The following is a 26635-nucleotide window of genomic DNA, read 5'->3' on the forward strand; positions in this document are numbered from 1 at the left end:
CCTGATGTTCAACTTTCCATGGAGGGGAATGCTGGGAGAGAAAAAGTGGAGTGACTGTTGTGCCAACCGGTTCACAGAAGTCACAGCTGGCAAAAGTAGTGGAGTCTTATTTGGTATCTTGGCTTACATCTATGGCACCGTGTGCTTGTTGTCGTTCGCTGGCCATACTCTAAGGTCTGCTTTCACAAGGCATTGGATTGGCATAGAAATGTTTGTTGTGCCCTATGTTCCCACTCACTCTTTCTTACAAGTGTATTCTTGTTAGACATCATGTCTGATCCTGCAAGACTTATAGTTATTAATCCTGCCTGTCAGCCATGTTAGACACACGCCTCTATTTTTACTGGTCAGAAATGCTGGAATTCAGTGTTAAATGTCCAGATAATAATGTTGAATAATGTGCTATAAAAAAGGGTAGTTACACTGAAACAAATTAAACAAGAATAACTCTGGGAACTGCCTTTTCAAGATGGACAAGCCTTGGGAAGGGTGAAGTTAGACACAAAATTAACATTTCTCCTGGACAAGTAATATTATCATTAAAATAATATTTTTACCTGCTAAATTGCTTGTACCAACAACTGCAGGAACACCTCAGTGAGTTACAGTACCTGGCATGCCTGTATTTCACATGTTTATAGCTAGATGGCCATGTAAAATAAGATGACGGCAAGTTATCGAGATAACTACTGTGCTAACGTGGATAAAATACTGTAGATTCTGGGAGGTAGGGTTTTGAGTACATTTGCATGGATGGGAGATGGATTCAAGGAGTAATCAAGTCATATATAAAGTATTAGCAGTGGATGAACAAGGATTTCGAAGAATAAGAACACTTTTATGCAAGAGTAAATGTGTCACATTTGGCTTCACAGTGTTTACCACAAGATGCTGGTATGCCATTTATTAAGAACATAAAGGCCAGAATAAGCCAGGAAGACACTGTACATCTTATTCTTTGACACACACTGCTTCGCCAAGGTCTACAATTTATATGTTCACGCTGAATGTAAAACATGACGCCTACAGACAGTTCCGTCTATTGAAAATGAACAATAGTTAATAGTCAGGAAAGCCTTGGTGAACGTGTCAGAGTGAGAACACCTACTAAAACTCGATGAAGAGGGATCACTCAGGGAAGCAGGTTGTTGCCACAACTTTACCATTTTGTCCAAATGATGTGCTCTTATTTGCACTATTCTTTTGATGCTGTTATTATTGTTGTCAAACCAGAGGGCCAAGTCTGATCACAAATCTGTTTGTGGAAAAAAAAAAACCCTCACACTGCACGCCAGGCAATTAAATTCCTGGCATGTCAGAAATTCATTTGATTTTCCATTTGGAGATGTTTGGACAGTTAATCAGACATCGCTAACCAACACCGAGCCCATCTCCAATCTAAACTCAGCTTCCCACTCCCACCCCCTGCCAATGCCGCTGCTGAAATTCACCTAATTGCGAGAACTGATTGGCGACACCCAAATCGTGTTTGGAAATGGACTTAAATTATATATTGTGTGCCTGGCTTTACAGGATCCTCAAGGGTTTGTTAGATGGTAGATAACAGTTCTAGCTTCCTAGAAATGGAATTCTTTAAGTTTTAAGCGTTACAGATTACACACGAGAATTACATGAGAATTAAATCCCATAATTCTCCAACAGTGTTAATGTGCAAAACATCCAAAACATCCCATTTCCCCCATTTCATCTTGGAAACATGGTAGTTCACATGTTAGGCTCGACTCTTTATTGATGTTGACTGAGGATGACAGCTGCAGGATGAATTTTTGAAGTGTACAGAAGGATTTTAACCACTAAGATCCATTCAGACGCCTCAAAATTCACTGGACAGCAATTCATCTTTCAGCTGGACATATTGCCAAAACAACTATAAAGGTTTTCAGGGAGAGGAAGCGAAAGGTTCCTGACTGGTCGAATCAATCAACAGACCTGAACCACATCGAGCTGTATTTCACTTGAAGATATTGAAGACATGACCTAAGACGAAAGGACTTTTTGTTTTAGTGTCATCACAGGACTGATTGAGCAAGGATAAACCTGTGTATGTAAACTTTCATGGGCTTATGACTCGGTTATTGTAAAAGCAGTGCCAGAGTGGATTTGTATGGATGCAGACTAACTGTGTATAAATTCCCCAGTTTTGCTCAAGGTGGTGGTGTGTATTTTTCATTGATAAGGCTAACTCACAATTTCACCTAATCAGATAATATGTATTTCTTATAATTATTTCTTATAATTTATACTAAGATAATAGCTGAGATAACTGAGCTAATACGGAGATAATGAAGTTATGAGAACATGGATCGGGTGTCATCACAGTTAGAGGAAATGAGAAATTCAACATGAGGAGCTCTCCATACAGCAACAGCTTCTCTTTTTCCTTTATGTGGATTCAGCAAATAAAGTGTTAAAAAAAATTCCTGATGCTCTTGAGGTGGTGAGAGCTCAGTAGGTATGGTTCTAAGTGCTTCCAAGATAATGATTGGGAGGTTGTGAGGTCAGATCCCAGGAATTCCAGAGAGCCACTTAAACCTCATTTACTCAGCTATACGCTTAGATTGGATTCATTTCCTGGTCACTGTTAAATAAATCTAAAAAGCTGTTAAAAAAAGCTGTTAAATAAATCTAAATCATTCTGCAAAGATTGTGTGATTACTTACAAGTCACCAATTTTACATTTTTCATCTCTTACATGAAACTAAACAAGACAGTTGACATATTTTTGATTGTTTTCCTTTATTATTTAATTTAATGCCATTTCAGATGATGTTATTTTGTTTAAATACATAAGGAGCTGTTATTCCTATATAGTTCCCCAATATACATCCAAATAGCCTCATATTAAATCTGACATATTACACTTTAACTTCATGTCATGGTTTCTTTTCAAATTCAGTGGACTACAAAGACAAAACAACAGCAACCGTCACTGTGCAAATATTTATAGACTAAGCTATATTACATTTCATGAAACAAAGCAAAAAATAAAATAATCTCAGCTTTAGACAGATCCTATTACATCCAACACTTCACAAGAAAATGCTTGTCCAGGTCCGTTACCATTTACACCCAAGCTTTCTAAAAATAGCTCCATCTAATTCCCTGTAAGGGAAGACTGCCATCTTTGGGTCAAGACACGATAAGGAGTCTCCTTCTGACTAGCACTTCACATACAAATCCAAAATATGTGAATCAGTCAGAACGAAAATATTTGGAAACCACTACTGGGAGTGATTATCTGATGGTCACTCTTCCAGTCTCCAAGCTTCAGTGAGTAAGCGAATGACACATGATTATGCAACTAATTTTGGATCAGACTGGTAAAGCTTAAAAATTAGAGCTGTCAGTGTTTAATAATATGTTGTAAGAAGTTCATTGTTTAATAGGCTTGTGCAATATTAATTTTTCCCTGCTCACAATTTGCCATTTACAAAAACTGCAATAATCTAGAACTGACAACCTAAAAAAAGATGAGCATTTCCACCATTTCAGGTTTAAAGAGAGCAGGAGAGAGTAATAATATTATCAGCTGTGCAGTCGGGAGCTGCTTCCTGGCAGTGGCAATCAGCTGGATGGTGGATTCTTAGGCGATTCTGCAGTAATGAGCAGAGCACAGTATATATTTAAAAAAAAAAAAAGGTAGTACGTTTTCTAAATAATCATTTCTTTTCCAAATCGGTTGTCTAATGTCCACATGGCTGACATTTTCTGACATTTTTATTCTCCTGCTGATTAAAGTGTTTGAATGTATCCCTAGCACTGACTGGTGCAAGAAAAGGAATGTGTGCATCATTAATATTACTTGTTAAATGTTAGATTTGACACTTCGTTGTAGGCCTATTTATTCTTCTTATGCCAAACTTCATACTTTTTGTCTCTTTCGGCTGAAAACCAAAAGCGCCATTTTTTTTAACCATTTTCAGCCAAACTTTTTCAGTGCCATCCCTAATAAATATAGTTCACTGATGTTAATCATATACTGTATGACATCATCTAAGTCAAACATACACTAAATGGATTTTAATTCACATTAATGAACTCAAAACATTCTCCATTTACCTTGACAGACAGAAGATTGGAGGAAGGGGGCGGGGCTTCTAGGTGGTGTCAGTTAATATCGAAGAGTTCAAAACACCTGAGCAAATTATTCCAGATTAATATGTTGTTTGGTTAATCGCCTGTTTTTTATTGGTTAGAAAAGGCCTGCACTTTCGGCATATTTATGAGTGATAAATCATACAAACTTACTCCGAAGTGGAGCTCCTACACAAATGTGCAAAGATTGGCAGGTCTGGTAATATAATATAATCAGAGTAAAAAATCAGATGGATATTGTGGTAGTGTTCTATCATGTAGTGATGATTACACTGTTATATCACACAAGCCCACTGTTTAATAATGCGTACATATTCAGAAGAAAAAAAATAACACACATTAGAATATATGAAAATTAAATGTTCTGCTTCACCTAACTAATATAAAAACAGCATTATGTCATGTTATGTTAAATAGTGAGCATATAGTGGGGAGCATGACGATGATGATGATGATGATGATTATTATTATTGTCCTAAAACATGCTACATACTAAGTAATACTTCAATATAATAATGAAATCATTTGTGTACTAATTAGCATGTCAGTAATACGTTGTTTGAGACCCAGCCCAAGTATTAAAGACTCTGAGGACGCAATTATCTGCTGTTATTGTTGTCTCCTCAGTAGTACAGAAGTGTTATAATCTCAGTGCTGTGGTGTGAGTTTACTCTCCTGATGGTGTTCGATGCAGCTCTGAGGCTGATCTATTAGTGATCTAGCTGTTTAACTTAAGCTGTCTAGCTAAAAGAACGATACAGACAACAAAAATGCCACACCTGGATGCTTTTGCTGTGTGTATATTTATTACCTGAGCTGTGCTATTTCTCCGACTCATCTGGGTATTTTGTTTTGCGATCTGTCTTGAGGTCTCTGAGCTGTCTTTCAGCTAAAATTTCAATCTGCTATTCGTGAAGGCTCGAACTGTGAGTTAGTGTTACAGGATTGCCAGGGTGACACACAACAGCTCAGAAACACTACATGAAAGATTTTTTTTTTAATTCCCTGACTCAGACATAATGTTTTTGTTTTGTTTTGGGGTTATTTTTAGCCAATAAATCTTATGCCTCATCTTTGAGTAAACAGTGTCCTTTTCTGGTTTGTGCAATATGAATGCGTTGTGTAGCTCTACTTTTTGTTTCTTTTTCTTTCTATTATTCAAATAACTCAAATTCTTTGTAATATTTTATATTGCATTCTAGGTATTTTATATTTCATTTAATTCTATATTTGCATACTTATTATTATTATTATTATTATTATTACTGTCACACTATAACACTATAGTATTATAATGGTGTATAATATAGTATAATATTCAACTGAATTAAAATATTAAATTTATATTGTAATCACTTACAAGATTTAATTTTAAAAGCGTTCATATAAATTAAAAATATACAATGCTGACAATGCTACTAATACACACATACTTGGGCAAAGCGCTGTGTTCACAACAAACAAGATCCATCAGAAGGTGCTTTTAGCTGTGTGCTGCCATATGAACGAGAGCAAAAAGCCAGAAAACAACAGGGCACAGTTGGGCATGTACTTGATCAATGAGAACTTTTAAAGCTAATACTTGTGGCCTCCCTCAGTGGTTTAGACGAGAGCGTACTTGGCTAATTGGAGTGGAGCTAATAGCCTGCAGTGCCTGACTCACAGCAGAGTTATGTCGACAGGCTGTTGGATGTGAACAGGCAAATGAGGGAGAGCACAGAGCAGCTTGTCTCCCAGCTCCGAGAGGTGTGTGTAACCTGCACGCAGAGGTGACCACTCGGTGTGAAAGTGTCTCTGAAGGATCCTCCTGCAGCCAGAATTCTCGGTTCTCACCTCACAATTAAGGCAGAAAACAGGAAATTGGGTAGGATGTGAGACACTAATTTGGACCATCTACTGGCATGGCTGGCATCGCCCTCTCTCTCTCTCTCTCTCTCATACACACACACACACACACACACACAAGAATAGAAACGAAGCTGAGCGAAATGGCTTACTCAGCACAGACAACTCGAACTACTGCATTTGTTCTCATCTATTATCTGACATTTAAAATCACAATCTGGAATGTAATATGATTCATTTTGACACTTTTTAAAATTACAGTGAATAATTACTGTATGTCTGCTGAATTTATTTCACTCTGAGACATTCTAATTTCACTCTTAACTCAGTTAATGAAAAAGAGGGGTGGCTAACATACGTCCCACAGGCCAGGAACCAACCTGTTAAAGGTTTTAAACTGGCACGCCAGATAAATTCAGAATCTGAATCTGAAACTAAAAATCATTTTCTGGACCGTAATTGAACTGAAAGATTTGCAACAATTAGAACTCGAAGCCAATGGTTTCGACATGGATGCCTCCACCAGCAACAAGTCTAGTCCTTCTTGTTACTAATTTGTATGCCTCAAATACCCTTCAAATATTCCTTAAACAGGAAGGAAGCTATTAAAGAAACTGTAGCTAGAAAATGGGCCTTGAGGTCTGGAACATGAAGGTGTAAGTAACATCTCTGTATGACAAACAGAAAGGAAGCTATTGAAGAAAAACTATTTCAGACATTCGACCTTGCTGTGACCTTGACCCTGTTTGGATCAATTCCAAAATCTAATCAGTTGATCTGCTGGTTACAGTGATAATTCCAACAAACAAATAAATAAATCCTACAAACATTCACCCACTCATTTTTGAGATACCATGCTAATGAGAATCTCAGATGGATGCATGGATGGATAACCTGAAACCACGACTCAACCACGGAGTGGCGGAGGCATAAAGAGAGCTATTCTCTGTTCCTCCACTAGGGGGCAAACTGGAGAGCAATAAGCTCACGGCGTAAACAAAATGTGCTAACGATACAGAATTCTTCATTAGCAAGCTAAACATTTGATGTGTTAACCTTGAATCTTTTCATAAGTTTTCATAATTTAATGGTTTCATAACATCGGGGGTGAATACTTACGCCATTACAACTTTGACTTTTTTTTGCAAACTAGATTGATTCCTCTCACCTCAGTATTATGGGCTGTTTTGTGTAAAGTCATGAAATATAATCCCTGTCATAATGTAGAAAAGTTCAAAATGGGGAAATAGCTCAAGCTAAATGTTGATAAATGATGAATATAAAAAGAGCAGTTGATGTGTAATTCTGAGAAACTGATTTTTTTTGGTCTGGATCACCTGACATTGAACTAATTATCAGAAATGAAGCAAAAAAAAATCTGTGGAATGTCTCTCAGATTAAGTGCATTTGGTGTAACTCGGTTGCTTCCCACACTTCCTCTGAGTCAATTAAATCCCAGTTACTCACACGACTGATACGATATCCCCACGCCGCACCTCATAGTTCCTCACACTCCAGCGGTTCAGAAGCACGACGTCAGACGACAAGGCTCCCTCAGGGTTCAGCGAGGGCTGATGGGAAGATTAAAAACACGGCTTTTAGCACACAATTGCCACATCGTTTCAGCAGTGACATGACCCAGAACTCTCTCTCTTTCTCTCTCTCTCTCTCTCTCTCACACACACACACGCATACAAACACATACACAGGGTTACAGAAAACTTTTAGCTCTCATCTGTTTGGATCTTTTTTTTTTTTTTAAATAAATTCTGCATGACTTATTTTCAAAACTTAAAGAAACAGTTTGTAATTATTTTATAATTATTTTAGAATTTCATAATTCCTTTGCTGCCATAATTTCCTTTCCATCTTCTGCCTCTTCTCTACAAACCATATCTCATTTATAAGCTGGATTTTAAGAAACAGTGGCAGAATTGAGCAGCTGTATTTGGGATAGGGGTGGAGCTAATTTCTGGGCCAGAAAAAATTTTAAAAGTAGACTGAAATAAAAAAAAAAAAAAAAAAAACTAGGTAGATCCAGGGCATGGAAACATTGTGAATCACAGTTTATCATATCTTTGAAATTATATCGTTAGAGGCAAACTTTTAAAATTACTAACTGCAGCTTTAAAGCCAAAGTATAGCCACACTATCGATAAATGGTGCGCAAAAATAGCTACACAGTTCTTTGAAAGCTTTCGCACTTAAAAAACCAGGAGTGCCAGTTGAAAACTGGAACTTCCCGTGGTGTTAAATCTTTGATGTTTTACCTCAGTCCAAACCCACACATGGTGCATACTAATGAAACCCTTAAAGAAGAATAGTTTGCTTTCCTCTTTGTGACAGTTTATGAAACAACTTGGGTGTGACGACAGACTCTTGAGCATGAGAGCGCACTGATATGACACACAGGCATCCGGTGCATCATTAAGCCAGATCTCTGCGAGTCATTTCACGCTTGCCGGGGTAATTGACAGAATATCTCTTATCTGCTCTTTTTTTCCAAAATAAATAACCTGACGAGAGCTCGCGGCTGGGGAATTTATCTCTGTCACAGATGGTTGCTCTATCATTTTTATTCAGACATCCTCTCTTATTCTGAACCAGTGTCAGCTTTCAGCAACGTCCAAAGAGTTCACTTTTTTAATTACTTACTGGCTGAACAGGCAGGGAAGAGCCATTCATAAATAAAATGTTAGAAATGGACGTGTGACGCCACGGATGAAAAAGCAGCGGGGAATTAAACAGGTGGAGGGCAAAGCATTTGCCATATTGCTCATCTGTTCAACAAACAACCAAATTAAAGTCTACTTACTGACCAATTATTTGCTTTAATCTATATGGACTGAATCAATATATACCAGTCATTGATAATTTGATACTGTGTTAATAAGTATGTACTGCTCCAGCTTTAATATGTCAATTCATTAATAAAAACAATTCTAATGCCTGTTGCTGAAAAATATTGTGGAGGATTAATCTTCCTGTAGAGAAGGTAGCTCGACAGCTCACCTGCATGGATGCACCTTCCACCCGCGCCACGTAAGCGAGCCGGTCCAACACCGTCACTGTGACAGGAACGGCTACAAAGAATCCGCTCACAAATGCTTTCAAATATTTCCGTCCAAGTCCCGCCGTCTGAGCCATGTCCTGCAAAGACCGAGACATTTACTGCAGCTGCTCACAACATAACGTTCCTACACTATAAAAGCATCTGCAGTTTTAATAAATAAATTATACCTACAGTGATGACAAAATTTTGACTGAAATAATTATACTCTCACCAGCTACTTTAAAAGGAATACCTTTACACCTTTGTCAGCCAAAGACAACCTTGTGGCAGCAGCGCAGTGCATAAAATCATACAGATACACATCAAGAGCTTCATTTAATGTTCATATCAAACATCAGAATGAGGAAAAGTGTGATCTCGGTTGGTGCCAGATGGTGTGGTTTGAGTAGTTCAGGAATTGCTGACCTCCTGGAATTTTCACACACTAGAGTTTACACAGAATGGTGCGAAAAACAAAAAACATCCAGTGAACAGGAGTTCTGTGGGTGGAAACACCTTACTGTTGAGAAGAAAATCATCAAAACTGGACAGGTGAAGACTGTCACCTAACTGCATGAATGAGCAGCGGTACAGATGTTCCTATTAAAGTGGCCAGTCAGCATAGATGATAATCATTCATTTATATAACAGTATTAATTTTAGTGTCAGTCTTTTGACAAAAATAATAGTTATAATTAGTCATTTGGTTATTTTCCAAAAGCAACGATTCCAAAAAGCAAAAGTATTAATTAGAAAAGTGCATTTCCTGGAAAACATGCAGAAAGATTGTGCAGCTTTAGCAAATCCCCGCTGTCGCTAAGGGGTTGCTAAGTGGTTCAAGTTTTCTGTAAGGCGATGTTCAGTTTCTATTTATGAAAGGAGTCTCCAGTGTCCGTGCATCGTAACGTCAGTATATTTTCCACAGGTGAGGATTCTGTGCTTTCTAATTTCTCTGTAACATAACAAGCTAAATTTTTTGTCTTACTTTGTCTTACTAAATTCAGGACAGAGAAAAAAACAGAGTCTGGTGAGAGAAACAGCTACTATATATACTACATATATTATAGCTACTATAGTGTAAGTGATAACAGGAACTAACTTGTCTTGCAGATGTTCCAAAACAATAAATGCAACTATAAACGGATAAAAAGTATTACACGTCATTGATTACGAAATGCAAAATTTTAATTGTTGGCAAAACGCAGTCGTATAAGAGGAATAAATTATTTCAGGTTGTTCAGTTGTAGGAAAACAGTCAACTTCCTGTGATTATTCATTGATTTTTTTCCTCCTAGAACTCCACATCCTGTCATGTTTTATTCCTAATTTAACATTTTATTACTTTAGTTGTAAATGGCAGGGCATGTCTATACACGAATATTAGTCATGTGATATATTGTGATATTCTACAATAAACTAAATATTATATTATTTGGACACTTAAAAATACTGATGAGTCTTATTATTAGCCTTATTAGTCTTTTTATTTGTATACTGTTTGTGTATCTATAGTTGTGTACTAATTTGTAGATTTTTCTCAATTCTGTGATAAAGCAACTCTTATTCTTCAACCTTCTTGAACATGCAGATAAAATGGCTGTATGCAAATTTGACTGCTGGCTTCAGTCAACAAAAGCATCAAATTCATCTACACTGTATCCATACAGTTACATTTAAATCTGACCAGTGACCATAATTTGTGAAAAATCATGCTCCTCATTATCAGTATCATCAATAATATTAATAATAAAAACAGAATAAGTGTAGCCTACTGAACGCTGTCGTTCTATTGGCTCTGTATCCCCATTCCTGCATAAATTAGGTCTTTCACATAAACAATATGTAAATAAGGGACTGCTAGGCGGGCTATGGTTTCATAAGGTTTTTCATCAGTGAGGCACACATCACTGCTCATTTCAGTGTTATACGACAGTTTCATCCATAATATCGCAGCCAAACAGCTTGTACTTTTTTCCAAAAAAAAAAAAATTATTCAATGAATTGAAGCTACTTGCACTACATTGACTTATTTATTTTTTTTAATGTGTTCATTTTGGAGTGTTTTAAAAAAAATTATGATCAGTTCAGAGGAGTATATTTTGCTCATCTCTACACTTTAATCTACTTAAACCCAGCACTGTGACAATATCATAAACCATGATAAAAGGTTATTACTGTGATATAAACATGCCATATAGAGAGATGAATTATTAGTAGGTAAGAGAAGATTTAATGTGGCCTTATGGCTTTGTTGTTTGAATCCTCATTACAATACTAATGATTCCTGAAAGGGAAGCGAACTGCAGCCTTTCATGTATTCTCAGAGCGCACTGCTTTTGCCTAATTATGAATTCTTTTGCTTAAACAGAGGACATAGTAATTATGAAATCCCCAAACAGACCTTTAACATTCATTAAAAAAATTAGTTTGCAAGCTGGACATAGTGATTGCTGTGTAACTTACTGTGGTGTAGAAGAGACTTGCCAATTACAACTGTCCTCTGTTCTGCCAGCTCAAATAAACTAATTAAATGCTAAGTAAGGAACAACAAATGTCTGTTTACTTCATTTTAATGACAGTACTGGTACAGCGGAGGCTTTTCGGAAAGGGTCATTTCGTGTCAAATCACTGTGGCTCAACACCATGTCATGGGGAACATCTGAATATAATGAAGGCACAACTGGACATTAGATAATACCGTATATAGACATTTTAAATACACTTGGATGTGTGCAGTATTGAAAAATAATCAAGGATGGGGTGATGTTATCCGGCCCAACATGCAGCGGAGTTACTGTTACCACCCTGAAGTGGATTATCTTCTTATAACAGCACATCCCAAAGTGTACTGTTGTTCTTATACAACAACAATTTGTCAATGCTTACATTTTTATTAATTAAGGAATGAATTTTTTTTATCAGATTATAGTTACATTTAATGTTGTAGATCATCCAGGAAACAGATTTGGAGATGTTCAACTTAACTGTGTAAATAGCGGACTCTTAGTAAATATTAAAACTGAATGTAGCCTCGAGAGCTGTGATGGTGTCATTCAAAACTCTAATCTTGAAGAGGATCTGACACACTCTAAACCCTGGGACAACAAAGCAGCACAGTAAGCCCATTCAAGCACAAAAATCTGTGATGTCAGGTGCATGCTGGCAATTTAAACCCACTTTCCAGTGAAATCCGTTAATCAAGGTTGTTTCGAGATAAATACTGTATGAAGGTAATAATCCAATTTTTTCCAGCAAAGCCCACATGCAGGCTCGTGTTAAGCCGCCTGATGGGTCTGAGGATACCAGCTTCAGAAGGGCTGCAGGAGCTGAGAGGATAATAACAACTGCCAGGATGGAGATCTCTGAGATCTGAGAGTGTCCTGCTGGGAAAATCTGAACCGAGTAGCTCAACAGAAGGGCCGCCACCATGGCTGTGCTTTGGCTCTGGCAAACTTTGGCATGGAAAATACAAACACTATCTTTTTTCTCCCCTTCACACAGTTCTATGGTGATAACTGAAATTGTATTTCTCTTTAATAAACAACTCACTGTGAAGTTTTCATCGCAGAAGAGTGAAAACCAGGCGAAGGGGAAAGAACTAGCAATAAGCAGTGCTAAATTATCTGCGCTGATATATGGAGAACCCTACCAAGTACCATCTGTCAAGCCATTCTAACAGTAATCGCTTTCCAGAGCCTGGTGCGAAATATTTCTGCTTTCCTCACAGCAACACATGACAGTCATTTTTTTTCCCATCTCCCAGGATGCTATTTTAGTTAATCTCTCCGTAACCAGACAACCCGCAATCTCACCACGAGACCACACGCTGAGAGGTGGACTGGACTGAGTACTGCAGACCAGCATTATATTCATAGCTTGTAAAAATATTAACTTAGTACTGATAATTAGTGTTAGATTTCGTAGTTATTTAAGGGTGTATACACTGAGTTGGGAGTTTGTTTGTCATTAGTCTTGTATCTCGCTCCATCTGTTGCTACAGTTGGTAACCGTATACCTATAAAGCAATCTATATGCAAAGTGTACAAGATAAAATGCCCAATGAGCATAGATACAATGTTGGTGTACTGACAAGGGAGGACCAATCAGTAGCTCTGGCTTCCAAAAAGCAGATCATTTGTTTTTATTCGTAGCTTCCCAGCAGACAAGTAGGATAAACCACCAAAAAAAGAAACAAAACTACTCCTGATGCAAAAAACAAATGTTTTTCATTTGATATGTAGCTATGTTTAAACGTAATGTGCTTCACATTGATAAGACAAACCTCAGTGCTGTAACTATAATGCATGCTTCCAAATCCCACGACCTGCTGCACTACACACATCTGCCGAAATGTGATCTAACCAATGGAAGAGCGGTTTTTACAAGGTGTAATTATTAGCATCAAGATAGTCAATCTTTTTAGAATCGGACTACGCAGGTATGTGGAAACATGGACAAAAACTGCGCAGAATAAAATCAAGACCAAGGCTGTCATATAACTCCTTCTAGCACAACAAATAATATTTTTTTATGTACAACGCACAGCATACAACCAAAGCCTTGGCCAACAACTTGCTAACTTGTTGTCGAGGGCGCAACCATGATGTGTAACATTAGAAACATTGTTAGAAGAGGATAATAATCAAGTCTTAGTCTGGATTAATGCACTTACCTTGCTAACTAGCTCACCATACATTAACGCATTATGTTAGCTAACATTTTTTAGCATGGAGGTTTACAGGCAACCAAACACTGGTGGTCTAGTTAATAAATTTATTTGATTAATTGATTGATTTGTTTATTTGATTAATTAATTGATTTGTCTATCCCTGACTGTATATATGCACAGAAATACTTATTAAATTCTACAGAACTCAATTTTCTTAAAGCCACAAGCAGCACACATCAGTGAGAGCCTGACAGATTGAAACCTAACACGTCACTGCACACATCTGCAATGACATCACATTAAATGAAATGGTGCATAGTGATATTACATACAGCAGAAACATGCATGTTTATCCTTATCCTTCCAATTTTCTGCTCCTCAACCATTGATTAAAAGCAATTTCATGAATTCCAGCTTGAGATTGAAGCATCACTGTGACATAATTTGATCTGCAATAAATTCGGCTCATGCCACATGGATTCCTCTGAAAATCATCGTTCTCACCTTAGAGACATCCCAGCAGAGGGTGCAACAAGATGCTGTTTAAACACTGAAATCAACTACGCATTTATTTTCCAGACTTTAAGAGCCCTATGGTTTTATTTGTAATTACAATGTTGGATAGATAACTATTTAAGTATGCACACTGCATGAGATCTTAAAATTATAAAATCTTGGCCAAACACTAGAACAGACTGTGCGATAAGATTATCTGATGAAGATCCTCTAATGCTAGATCTGTGATTAAAGGAAATGACTACATTCTGCTTTACGTCATCAATTGAGTTTGTGCTGAAAATGGAGTTGCATAAATATAAACATCCTTCGTAGTGAGCTTGAGGGTATTTTTTTCTGTCCGTGTTTTGTTCAGCATGTTTTGTTTACTTTTCAACAACACCACTACTGCTGTCCTGGGAGTTTCACGTAATCCTATTCTATTGGTGGCTTTTAGACAAGCATCGTAGCTTCATTCACCTTATTAACGGCGATTTTAATAAAAAAATCCTCAACTATGAATCTTACTGTGTACTAGTTTTGCTTGTCGACCCACACTATTATTTAACTATGCACTACATCTTTAACGACGACTATTGGTACTGTTTGTCTGTTCACTGTCACTTGACTGTTTTGACAATGTACAGCATTTTGCTTCATTTTTAAAATGTACGTTACCAATAAATAAGCTTAGGGGAGAGCCAGCACAATATGTAATATGTTTGTTTTCTCGAAGTAGCTGCATGTAGCTATGACTTCATTATGTCCATATATACACACAGTATATATGTATGTATATAATTTCTCCATGTCCTTTTGAAAAAGCCAGTAGGGTTCAGTAAGGTTCATCCACTCTTGCTGAAGGTATCCATTTTGCACCAGGTAAGTAAAAAAACAAAAAAATTAGAAACGTTTTTCTACTATTTCTTTACATGTCCACAAACTGAAAACTGTGCAGTCGTGTACACTTACCTCTGCACTAACTGCTAGTATATTTTTGTGGGGTTGTTCATGCTAATTCTGTTTGCAAGATTGTGAGAAATCATGGTGCAACTTGTGGCACAATTGTAACACCTGTAATAATTGTACAGATTCTTGTTTCAGAGTGTACCAGACTGTTAAGAGCAGCAAAGCGTAGCAGCACAGAGACAGAAAAGATGTACTAATTTCCATGCTTGTAAGGATAAATTGCAGTTGATGCAGAGCTTTTACAGATCCATCCATCCATCCACCCATCCATGCTTTGTATCCTACACAGGTTTGCGGGGTAACCTGGGTCCTATTCCATTGGACTCGGGGCACAAGGCGGGGGACATCCTGGACGGGGTCCCAACCCATCAAAATGCCACTTATACAGATGTTATACTTATAATAAATAAATAAATAAATAAATAAATAATCATAGAAATATGGTTAAACCATAGTAACCATATGCCATACCATAGTAATCATGGTTACTATGCTATAACAAAAAAATAAACACAACAATCTATTGTAATTACTTAATTTTTTCCAAGCCAATGAACGTATGATGGTTTAATTTTGTTGTTCCTGGTGTAGATGTAAGTTTACAGCATTTTTATGTGGTGTTAGATCTCATCCACACGATATTACTATGTTGTAACACTGTATACATAATGTTACTTGGGAAGTATGTAATTTAAATCAACGTTGAGTGATTTAACTAAAAAAGTTCAATTGCACCAGCTCTCCCCTACAAACTGATTCTTCCAGCCAACACTTGCAGCCTGTAGCTTTGCTTAATAATCACAACTATTGGCAGTTAAGTCAACCATATTTCCCACTTCAGTGAAGAATCCCTAAACTCATTCATTCTTCTTCAACTTCAAATCTAAAAATATGCTGGAATTGCTTAGTCCACAGCTTCTGAACCCTGGTCCTGGAATACCCTGTCCTGCACATTTTAGAGTTTTCCCTGCTTTGACACAAATGAATTATTTTAATTAAACTAAAAAGCTAAGTAACAGGGAAAACACTAAACTGTGCAGGACAGGGTGGTACCCAATGGACAGGGTTGGAACCTGTGGCATAGTCATGCTTATTTCATTGCAACAAGCTGAAGGAGGATGGACTTGTGTCTACTAGGAGATAACAGCATTACACCCTCCCACTCTAACCCCACCTACCATAAACACCCATCCACTCTAACCCTGCCTACCATCATAAACACCCATCCACTCTAACCCCACCTACCATAAACACCCATCCACTCTAACCCTGCCTACCATCATAAACACTCATCCACTCTAACCCCACCTACCATAAACACCCATCCACTCTAACCCCGCCTACCATAAACACCCATCCACTCTAACCCTGCTTACCATCATAAACACCCATCCACTCTAACCCCGCCTACCATAAACACCCATCCACTCTAACCCTGCCTACCATCATAAACACCCATCCACTCTAACCCTGCCTACAATCATAAACACTCATCCACTCTAACCCCACCTACCATAAACACCCATCCACTCTAACCCCACCTACCATAAACACCCATCCACTCTAACCCCGCCTACCATAAACACCCATCCACTCTAACCCTGCTTACCATCATAAACACCCATCCACTCTAACCCCGCCTACCATAAACACCCATCCACTCTAACCCTGCCTACCATCATAAACACCCATCCACTCTAACCCTGCCTACAATCATAAACACTCATCCACTCTAACCCCACCTACCATAAACACCCATCCACTCTAACCCCGCCTACCATAAACACCCATCCACTCTAACCCCACCTACCATAAACACCCATCCACTCTAACCCTGCCTACAATCATAAACACCCATCCACTCTAACCCTGCCTACAATCATAAACACCCCCCACTCTAACCACACTTCAACACCTTACTTCAGCACTTCCTGTGTTCCTGTGCTACCATTAATGTATATGAGATTGCATATAGTTATTAATTTTGCTACATATTTATCTGGCATCTGATTATTTTTGATATTTCTATTACTATTTTTCACTTTGTGTTTTGTTCAATCACTACTTGTCTTGCTCTGTTATTGTATGTTGCGTGGGCAATCCAAAATATTTGGTCATGCCAATAAAGCACACACTGAATTGAATTAACAGCATTATTATTATTATTATTATTATTATTATAGTAGTAGTATTAATATGCACGTCAAAACAGTGCTCAGGTGCACAGAGACACATCACGTGAGAAATCACTCCTGCATGTATGCATCTATCGCTAAGAGAGTTGTGCATGATGCATACATGATCCTTTTCAAGCGCGCGAGTATAACCTCGTCTTTCATGGCACGTGCGAAAGTCCAGCGTCCTACGCTCTGTATAAGGTAGCTAGCCATGCTAGTGTGCCTTGCTAATGTTAAGCTAAGTGTCATTATATTTAACTACTGTACTTCATTCGTGGACACCTTCACATAGCTGTGTTTAAAAAACGGTTCACTGCAGAGAAAAAAAGATAAAGTGTGTAGTGTGGAACAAGTCGGTGTGAGGTGTGAAGGGAAGCTCAGCTCTGTCCGGCTTCTCTCCCTTTTCACTCACCTACACTGTGATCCGCGTGCAGCTCCGGTGCTACGTCACGGCCCCTCGACGTACTTGTCCGCGCGGTCCTAATGTACGACAAGTTTAATCCCATACACAAAGCCGTACATTAGCATTGAAGGCTAATCACATCACATACATACTGTACAGTAGGGACCAAAAGTCATGTGTGAGGGAAACGAAATGAAATATTAATATTAAAGATATTAATCATGATATTTATATATTAATATTTATACGTCTTGGTAATTAAATACACATTTAGAATTTTGAATAACCCTCCAACACCATGGTATTGTGAGATAGCTTTACTTCATGGTATGTAAACTGTCAGGTTTGGGAGGCTGTGTTGGGCCTCAGTATACAATGTTTGGCCAGTGTTGGCAAAGCAGCACATTTCCTAGTAACCCTTTCAAATTTGAACCAACACTGGCACAATGGTGGCAGAGAAGCATTTTTCATAACTTAATTTCAGTAAATTTATATGTGGGTGAAGTCTGTTGGTAGCCCACTGGTCCAATGGACAACGTTGGCACCCAGTGGAATGGAACGTTATCTGGGTCCTTTTAGAGACTTTCTGAGCATGCATTAGCTACCGTCTGCTAAAAGGAAAGTTTGCCAGAACTGGGTCAACTTAGTCAGGGTTGCTAAGAAAAGCGATGTTTTGTAAAAATTGGCCCAAATTGGCCCAATGTTGGCAAGGTGGAGTTAAAAGTGGATGAAAGTCTGACACCTGGGATTAAAGTTTGATACCTGGGCATCAATTTTTATGAGCGAATATTATGGAAGACCATTTTATTGAGTCATCTACAGAAAAAAAACTTTGGCCCAAGACAAACCCCATTCTAAGTATAGATGTTTATGTAGTAACATTAGTTAATGTTAGCTGGCTAATGTTAAATAATGGTGAACTTGCACCAGGGTTTTTATGTCAAGGGTAAATCCTTAATGGTAAACTCAGTCCATTTTTCAGCTATTTTAGCAAAGCCCCCAGGCAATTATTTCCAGTCAGTCCAGACTCCTATCTACTCGAATGGGGTGAGACCCACGACCCAGATAATATGACGTTTCAAACACAGATTTGAAATCACAGTCAAAGTAATTTGTGTTATTTGGCTTCAATAATAGCAAAAAAACAAAACAAAAAAAAAACATTTTTAGGGTACTTTGGCTAATGCATGTTTCTCTAGAACAAACGGCGCAAACTTTGATGACACCAAACTTATTTATAGTTATTTCTATGGCAACAGTGATCATATTTAATTAATGTATGTCCAAAAGGTTTTTATTTATATGGTCATATTAGTGTTATGTGCTATGATATGAAAAAACCAACCCTTATTTTTTTAAAAGAAAAAAAAAACTACTAAAACTGAATCAATCTCAAGTAAAAGGATAACAATTAACAAAGTTTGCTGGCGATAGATTTGTGTTACGATTGGAATGAAATATATTCAGGATATGAGCAGAATTCAGGTCTCGGTTTTAAATGCATTAAAGGCATTACACAATTCTTCATGTATAAACTGAATAATATTAGTTGATTAATGATGAAAACAGTTCTGGGTACTGATCTAATCGGGACCCTCCTTTATATGTTCACTTATTTTGTTATATTGCACTATTTTACAGTTCAGCTCCCAGATTCTGTTCATATGTTCATGTCAATGTCACGAAATTATTAAATAACACAATTAATTATTCACACTATTACCTAATATGTGTTATAAGCGTTTTAATAGTGGAATGTTAATATGGTTTTATTCTTTTAACCATTTGTACATCAATCAACCTTTATTCATTAATGTCTAATAGTCAACATTTACAAATAAAAATTTTCATTGCAACATTCAAAGCCTATGAACTGGTTACATTTTCATATAAACACAGTTTGTACAAAATCTGTAACACGGGCTATATGGAATACTTTCATCCCATTATATGATATAAAGTACAACTTTACAGGTTCAAAAAATTGAACAAAAAAAGATAAAACCTAATCCATACAAAAGGTGAGACAAAGTGAGAGAAAAAGAGAGATAATACAAGAATACTAGTTCATTTTTCTAAAAGTGGTCACTAGGCAATCCATTAAAAATTACAAAATTGCCTAGAATGAGCAACTTTAGTAGCATAGGCATATGTGAACACAACTGCAACACTGGTTATCAAGTCATTCACACAAGCAATGTACTAATGGCCACCATTTACAGAGTCATGCGTTTCCAAGCCTGAATCCACGTTAGCTGCTAATACTCGGGTTTGCTTAAGAAACCAATGACCGATATAAGACTTAAAACTGTGCTTCTTTACAAGATCAGTAAAATTACAGTGATGTTCAAACAAACAAATGCTCAAGCTGTGCAGCTTCAATCATATTATTAGTATTTAGTAGTTAGTATTAGTGTCAGTGATGTAATAGCTCAGTTGCAAATTCATCATTTTTTGGCACAGATTAATAATTTATCTGTTTCAGTGTGGAAAAATGATTTGAAATCTTTTTTATAGTGCTGGAATTACTCAAATTACCCTGTAAGAAATTGAGCTGGATGATTATTACTCTGTCTTCCATTATGCATATGTAATTATAAAATTCAGACAATGTAAAGGGCATTTTTTCCAGAAAAGTTTTTTTTTTTTTTACTTAACAGATGTAAACATTACAGTAACAATATGCTGACAAACATAGAGTCGCAGTATTAGCAACTATAAACAAATTAAACAAGCATTAAAATGTCAAAAGGTCGTGTTGGGGTCTCTAACAATATTAATCATTACATTTAAACCCATGAAATGATTTAGGTTTGCAGATCGGCAGTGAACAGCTATTAGATGTTCTGTCATTCTTGTTGCTTTTTTACTAAAGATTTTTTGCATTTGTTGTAGCATTTGCGGTGGCACACAGAAGGTAATATATTTTACAGAAAAGGTTACTTTTCAGGCATCAGTACACATGTACAGATATTAAATTTTCATATCACGGTGATTGCCTAACCTATTATCCCAGTTTACAATATTATCACCATTAAGCTTTTTAAAAATACATTCTCTGAATAGGACGCACATGACCTTCTACTCTGTCCAAATGAAGGAACATTATGAGACAGCTGTCCACATGGGACAGACACAGTGTCCACAATAATAATACTGATTGTTAAGTACTGCAATCTGTTTTATAACCGATTATCAGCACATGCCTAGTTAATTGTTCAAATTCACTTGAAAACACTTCAATACATTTTAAAGTCAATAAATGTTAACATAACTTCAGTAAAATTTGAAAGGGGAGTCTTAAATGTGGTATGAATTTGTCCTGCATAATCGTTAAAATGAAAATCTATTTATGACTGATATAAAAAAAATTTAATGTAAAAAAACTAAAAAAAAAATCCTTAATAATGTAAAATATTTTTATATTTTTTAAGAAAGCTGAAACAAGGACAAAAATCTAATAAAAAAAATCAGTACAGTGTTCCTTTAATTCCATGTTTGCTGTGCTTTTGGCAGTCAAAAACTGGTTGAACTTTTGTGCATGACCACCTAAAATACAAATCAAGATCCTCTTAGCTCCCCTACACTCCAAAAAATGGCACTTTAAAAAGCCATTTTGATCATAGAATATTTTGTTTACCAAATTCTGATAACATCTTGGCAAACTTTCTGAAATCGCTGAAAACCAATCTGGGCTTTCTGTGCTTTGAATGTCACACTTTGGAGGAAACTACACTGGTTATATTGCTTGTTGCTGTACATGCCTCATGCTATCGTACTCTAGGCCTCAGCGCACTGCATAAAAAGCACATTGTCAAGCACAAGCATTCACGCGGCTATGTGAGCTCTAAGCTGCCCTAGCTACTCTCACCGACAGAAATGTTAATACTGTTTTGTTTCTTTGGCACAATACTTGGAGACCACACGATTTCATTACATTGCACAATTAACGGTCAGGCAGGTTCGGCAGCTACAAGGCTACGTCAGAAAGAAACACTAAGAAATATGTAGCACCTTTCAGCCATTCCAGAAAGGACAAAGCGGTTAAAACAAGATGCAGGACTAGCTGCACATCTTTGTCCATGTATAAGGCCTAAAAACAATGCCGTCGAATAAGCGGAATACTGTACAGATATGAGCTTTTTGTACATCTATCAAAAATACCGGTATGTTTCAGACCTTTGCTCTAAAGTGGTATGTGGACCTGCCAGATCTAAAGACTGAACTGTAAACTATATGCCCTTTTAGAGTAGAATTCTAATCTCTTAACGGCTATACTTGTACACGAGTCTCACTAGCCATGAATGTATACTAATGGAAAATATGTACGATATATAATGTTGAGTCAATTCCAGTTCAGCTTTAATAATTGGTCATGATAACTTGAAGCTGAAATAACTCCATGCTGAGTATGAATTGAATCAAAGTTTAAAAAAAAAAAAATCATTCACGAAAAATAAACATAAAACCCACAGGACACTGCACTTACGCAGATTATCCATTAATAACGCACTAATATCGGATTCGCTGCTAAAGCAAGCAAGAGGGCTACTGCAGTAAAAAACAAGCGATTATGTTCCTTTTACTTAATACAAAAAAATAAAACTGCATCTGTAATATATTCCTGCATTCCTCACATAATCAGTTGGGTTTGTCTAGTAGGTGAAGTCTAGGTGAATGGATTTGTGGTATCATTGTGAAGAGTATTAGTTTTCAATGATGAAACATCTTCAAGACTACACGTCAAAGTCCAGTCACTGTGACTTAGTACTTACTACTAGACTTTTACAATAACCTGGATGAGCTGCATAGACAGTTCCAGGTACTACTCCTGTGCTATGGATAAATCTGTAACTCTACAGCTGGGAGACTTTCCGTGGCGTGATCCTGTGCCGTGGCTCCGAGTTGATCCTCTGCGTGCGGCTTAGTGGTGGTTTGGCGGGCAGGTTGGCGCTGTCTGTGGCAGGTGGCACTGACAGGCTGTGGGGCAGTGGGGTGGCGCGGCGCGGGTTGTTCCTCTCGTACACGCTGTAGGGTGGTGGCGTCTTGCTGCCGCGGCGGATGGCGTTGTCGGCAGGCAGGACCGCAGGCATGGACGGCTCAGGTGCTGCATCGATGCCACACGTCTCTGACACACTGCAGCGGCTGAGAGAGGAGATGCCACTGCTGTAGCTGCCCGAGCGGGCGGGTGAGTGAGACGCTAAGCTGCCCGTGGGCAAACCGTCAGTAGGAGAGGGGGTGAGGGGAGGAGCTGAGGTCTGTAAGAGTGACAAGATGGCCATGACTCCCTGAGCAATATGCTGTTAAGGATTATTTGAGGTTTTTATTGTATGGTTATACGTATTTAACTCATAATGTTGATATTTGATGGAAAATTCACTATATGATCATTCTACAAACCAGAATAATAATGTTTTTTATTGTTTTGGTATATTACACATGTTACAAGCTTGCAGCTTCATTTTTTAAAAATTGCTCCATATGCTGTCTTCTGCATATCACAAAGACCACTCAAACACTTATAATGGATGTGTAATAATGTAATGTATGCGTTTTTGCTTTGCATGTCTTTGGTGGCAGGGATCCCTGAATAGGTTCCTGCCCAGGATTTGTTAATCCGTCCTTGCCTAGTGTGCTTTCCATTTCCTGTCCATCTCTGATTAGTAATTATTTACTATTTCATGATTTTATGGTCAATTAGCCATTGGCGATATGTTAAATAATGTGTCACTATCAGAGGATCAGAACTCACAGAATGATGCCTACCTTTTGAGGAGACTTTGAGGTTGGCATAGGAGACAGAGACCTTATGTTCTTGCCTTGAGCTGCTGTTCAGACAAAATACACACAGAGCAATATAACAATATAACACCCACATCACATCAGCTCATAGCATATACAGTACTGTGTAAAGTCTTTTTTGGATAATCACACACAACTGGCTCAAACTGTTGAGGCTGCTCAAAAAAAGCAGTGCAGAGGTAGAGTGAAGTCAGCTAAACTTTTCTCTCTCTCCCTGTCTCTCTCTCTCTCTCTCTCCCTCTCCCCCTCTCCCTTAACTTTACAGAAAACTTTTCTCGGTCTCTCTCTCCTTTAACTCCACAGATAGGTCACCAAAAGACATTTTTCTTGAGGTCTTTTTCCTATATTGGCTTTAATTATACATTCTTTTTGCATTTCTCTCACTTCTCTTCCTCTCAAAATTCTTGAAAATAAAAATATATATAATTTAATCCTAATCTCTAGTCTACGGAGTGGTGTTGTTCAGCTTCAACGGGCTTCAGCTGCCAAATATGCATTCAAAAATATTATATAAAATGTTTTTAAATATAAAAATGCAAATAGCAGTAAAGAGTAATAAATGAAATCAAATCAGTATGAGGCATCACCAGTCTTTGCCTTTACCCCTGTATCAGTTCTCTAAGATACACTGCTGTGCAGTTTTATAAAGAAATCGGCTGGCCAGAGACTCTGGCTGTTGCAAGCGCTTCTCTTGTTTCTGCAGATCATTCCAAATCATCCATTATTTTTTTTTAGCTTTAAAAGTGCTCTATTATTTAATAAGTTAAATTTTTCTCTGTAAAATGGACTTTTCTAGAAAATCTGTGTTTGGAAACCTAAAATTTGATTCACACACTCATTCACACCTAGGGGCAATTTATCAAAGCCATTTTGGGAGTTGGGAGGAAACCTGGAGATCCCTGAGGAAATCCACATGGACACGAGGAGAACATGCACAGAAACTCTGCACAGAACGTAACCAGAGCTCAAGATAGAACCTGGATGGAGCTGTGAGGTGGAAACACTACCTGCTGTGCCACCGTGCTGCCCTAAAATAAACATCTAAGCAAAAATTTTCTAAAAGCTTTATCATGGCTAAGGCTTTTGCACAGTACTGTGTATGGGATTTAATATGTTCTGAGTTAAAGCAGGAGTCATACCAGTTTCTGCTGTGGGGAAACTGGCCTCACAGCGTGGCAGACTTGCGTCTATCTGGAATGGCATCATCCTCTGCAAGAGGGACACAGAAACGGGTCATAAACAGCTCACACAGCTGCTTACCTGAAAGAGTTTTCCTACTCGGCTCACCTGTGTAGGGTCCAGAGGGTTGGAGAAAACACCACTGCACAGTCGGTCTCTGGGTGAGAGACATGCGTTCTCTTTCGAATGCTTGTGTTTGTCCAACGGCAGTGGAGACGCTGATGGAAGAGAATCTACAGAGAAGAGGTGAGTGCTAAGAGTGTTTAAAAGGCAGGAGAATAGGACCAGGTGACAAAACAGCATCCTGTTCATTCATCACACAAGATAAACAAAGAAACCTGCCAACCGCAAAGAGGAATGTAGTCTGAGAGAGAGGAGGGCAGTACAAATGCAGTAAAAATACGCTAACTCTAGGAGCTCAGAATGCTAACTGATGATGACATATAAAAGATTTAGCACAGTGAAGTTTCTCTATAGTTTGCTATGCTGAAGCTTGATGAATCACAGTATGGGATGTTTCCATGCATCCATACACTCACCTCTATTGCTTGAGGGAGCTGAGTTGTTCACATTATGAGAGCCGGAGTGGTTCGAGCTGAGGCTTGAGGTAGACGGACTTGGCTGTGGCAAGAAAAACAGGTAACGAGCAGGTCAACATGTCAACTATGAAACTTCATCCATAAGTCTCTGAAAGCAAATTCTAGTTTTCACAACTATTTTATAAGATCTGGTAGATTCAGCAGAAGACTGTGGGTATGCTATACACACATGCTATATACTGAAACTTCTCTGGGTGATTTGCTGAATAAAAGAAAACCACAATGTGATCACTAACAAGGCAGCTGATTTAAGTCACACTAGGTGTCCTCTTCCACCGAGAACTGGTCCTTATCCCAGTTCTCAGTAACTAATTGGGGTTTGGGGTGCATACTCTGGCTGGAACCAGGGGATTACCAGGGGAACACACTGGGCATAACCACTGTGGATGTTATAAATCACTAAGACTATCATAAGATGTTGAAAGCTAATTGTTTGATCGCTGCTATAGACTGAACGCCTTTCCAGTAAACAACAACTCAGATCTGAACTGTCTAATGTCATTTTCATTATAGTTGTAAGGAACACTTCAGGTGTATACATTCTGGTGCAATAGTATGTGTAAGCCACTGTTTCTTTATGTTAATTTTTTTTTTTATTATTATTATCATCACTGGTTATAAGAAAAAAAATGCCTAGTAGTAGGTCTTATAGTTTATATTATATATATTATAAATATATTACATAATTTATATCATAGGATAATGTGATGCCCCTCTAACTGCACAAGAACCGTATTTACAGATCAATATTTTTGATATTCTTCAGTTCTCTGTTGAACAAATAAAACCAAATTGATTTTGCGTTTCGAAGTTTTTTAATGACATCGTCTAACGTTAGCCTATGGAGTTTTTCAATTCAATAAAACCGTGCTCCCATTAAACACTGATATCATTTTCTATGATTTCCTTTTAGCATCTCCAGTTAACTGCTGACTAATGAAGCTCAAGTAATTTTTATCCCTGATAACGACAGAAATCCTGCAACACACACCTGCATGTTGAAGACTTCATCCGAGCTCTCTGACTGGCCTGTGATGTTGCTCACGTCGTTGGAGGCCTGTGATGACAGTGAGGATGACGAGTAGCGATTGACAGCCGGGTAACTGAGGGGGCTGGAACGGAAGAGACACATGAGACCCAATGCTAATAGACCTTTTTTCTGGACACTCTCAGAAAAAGGGTACTAAACTGTACCATTCCTTGTTGCTGGAGTGGTACGCTTAAAGGTGCATATTTTGTACCTTTAGTATTTATCTTTTACCTAGAAATGTGCATGTAGTCTACCTTTAAAGCTTTGCTCTAAAAACTCATTATGGTTTATTTATGTAC

General features: G+C 37.8%; 2 protein-coding genes across 8 annotated transcripts in view; both read right to left on the reverse strand.

Moving 5' to 3' along the window:
- The window catches only part of immp2l (inner mitochondrial membrane peptidase subunit 2), a 110204-nt gene extending 92361 nt beyond the window's left edge, over positions 1–17843 (reverse strand). For 2 of the 3 annotated variants that reach the window (XM_026946474.3, XM_026946473.3), the window contains exons 1-3: positions 17736–17842; positions 8974–9111; positions 7429–7532 (exon numbers count right to left, since the gene is read on the reverse strand). In XM_026946474.3, coding sequence (XP_026802275.1) covers positions 7429–7532; positions 8974–9108 — 239 coding nt within the window. In that variant the 5' untranslated portion in view covers positions 9109–9111; positions 17736–17842. Of the gene's footprint in view, positions 1–7428; positions 7533–8973; positions 9112–17735 lie in introns of all 3 variants that reach the window. The other variant, XM_026946475.3, reaches the window with a different exon arrangement.
- A 226-nt stretch (positions 17844–18069) lies between these two features.
- The window catches only part of dock4 (dedicator of cytokinesis 4), an 86260-nt gene continuing 77694 nt past the window's right edge, over positions 18070–26635 (reverse strand). For 2 of the 5 annotated variants that reach the window (XM_053235421.1, XM_026946451.3), the window contains exons 47-52: positions 26298–26418; positions 25247–25328; positions 24816–24940; positions 24668–24737; positions 23493–23551; positions 18071–22984 (exon numbers count right to left, since the gene is read on the reverse strand). In XM_053235421.1, the coding sequence (XP_053091396.1) occupies positions 22583–22984; positions 23493–23551; positions 24668–24737; positions 24816–24940; positions 25247–25328; positions 26298–26418 (859 nt within the window). In that variant the 3' untranslated portion in view covers positions 18071–22582. Of the gene's footprint in view, positions 22985–23492; positions 23555–24667; positions 24738–24815; positions 24941–25246; positions 25329–26297; positions 26419–26635 lie in introns of all 5 variants that reach the window. The other 3 variants (XM_026946452.3, XM_026946450.3, XM_026946453.3) reach the window with 2 other exon arrangements.

This window comes from Pangasianodon hypophthalmus, chromosome 7 (assembly GCF_027358585.1).
Source record: "Pangasianodon hypophthalmus isolate fPanHyp1 chromosome 7, fPanHyp1.pri, whole genome shotgun sequence".
Taxonomy (NCBI): Eukaryota; Metazoa; Chordata; class Actinopteri; order Siluriformes; family Pangasiidae; genus Pangasianodon; species Pangasianodon hypophthalmus.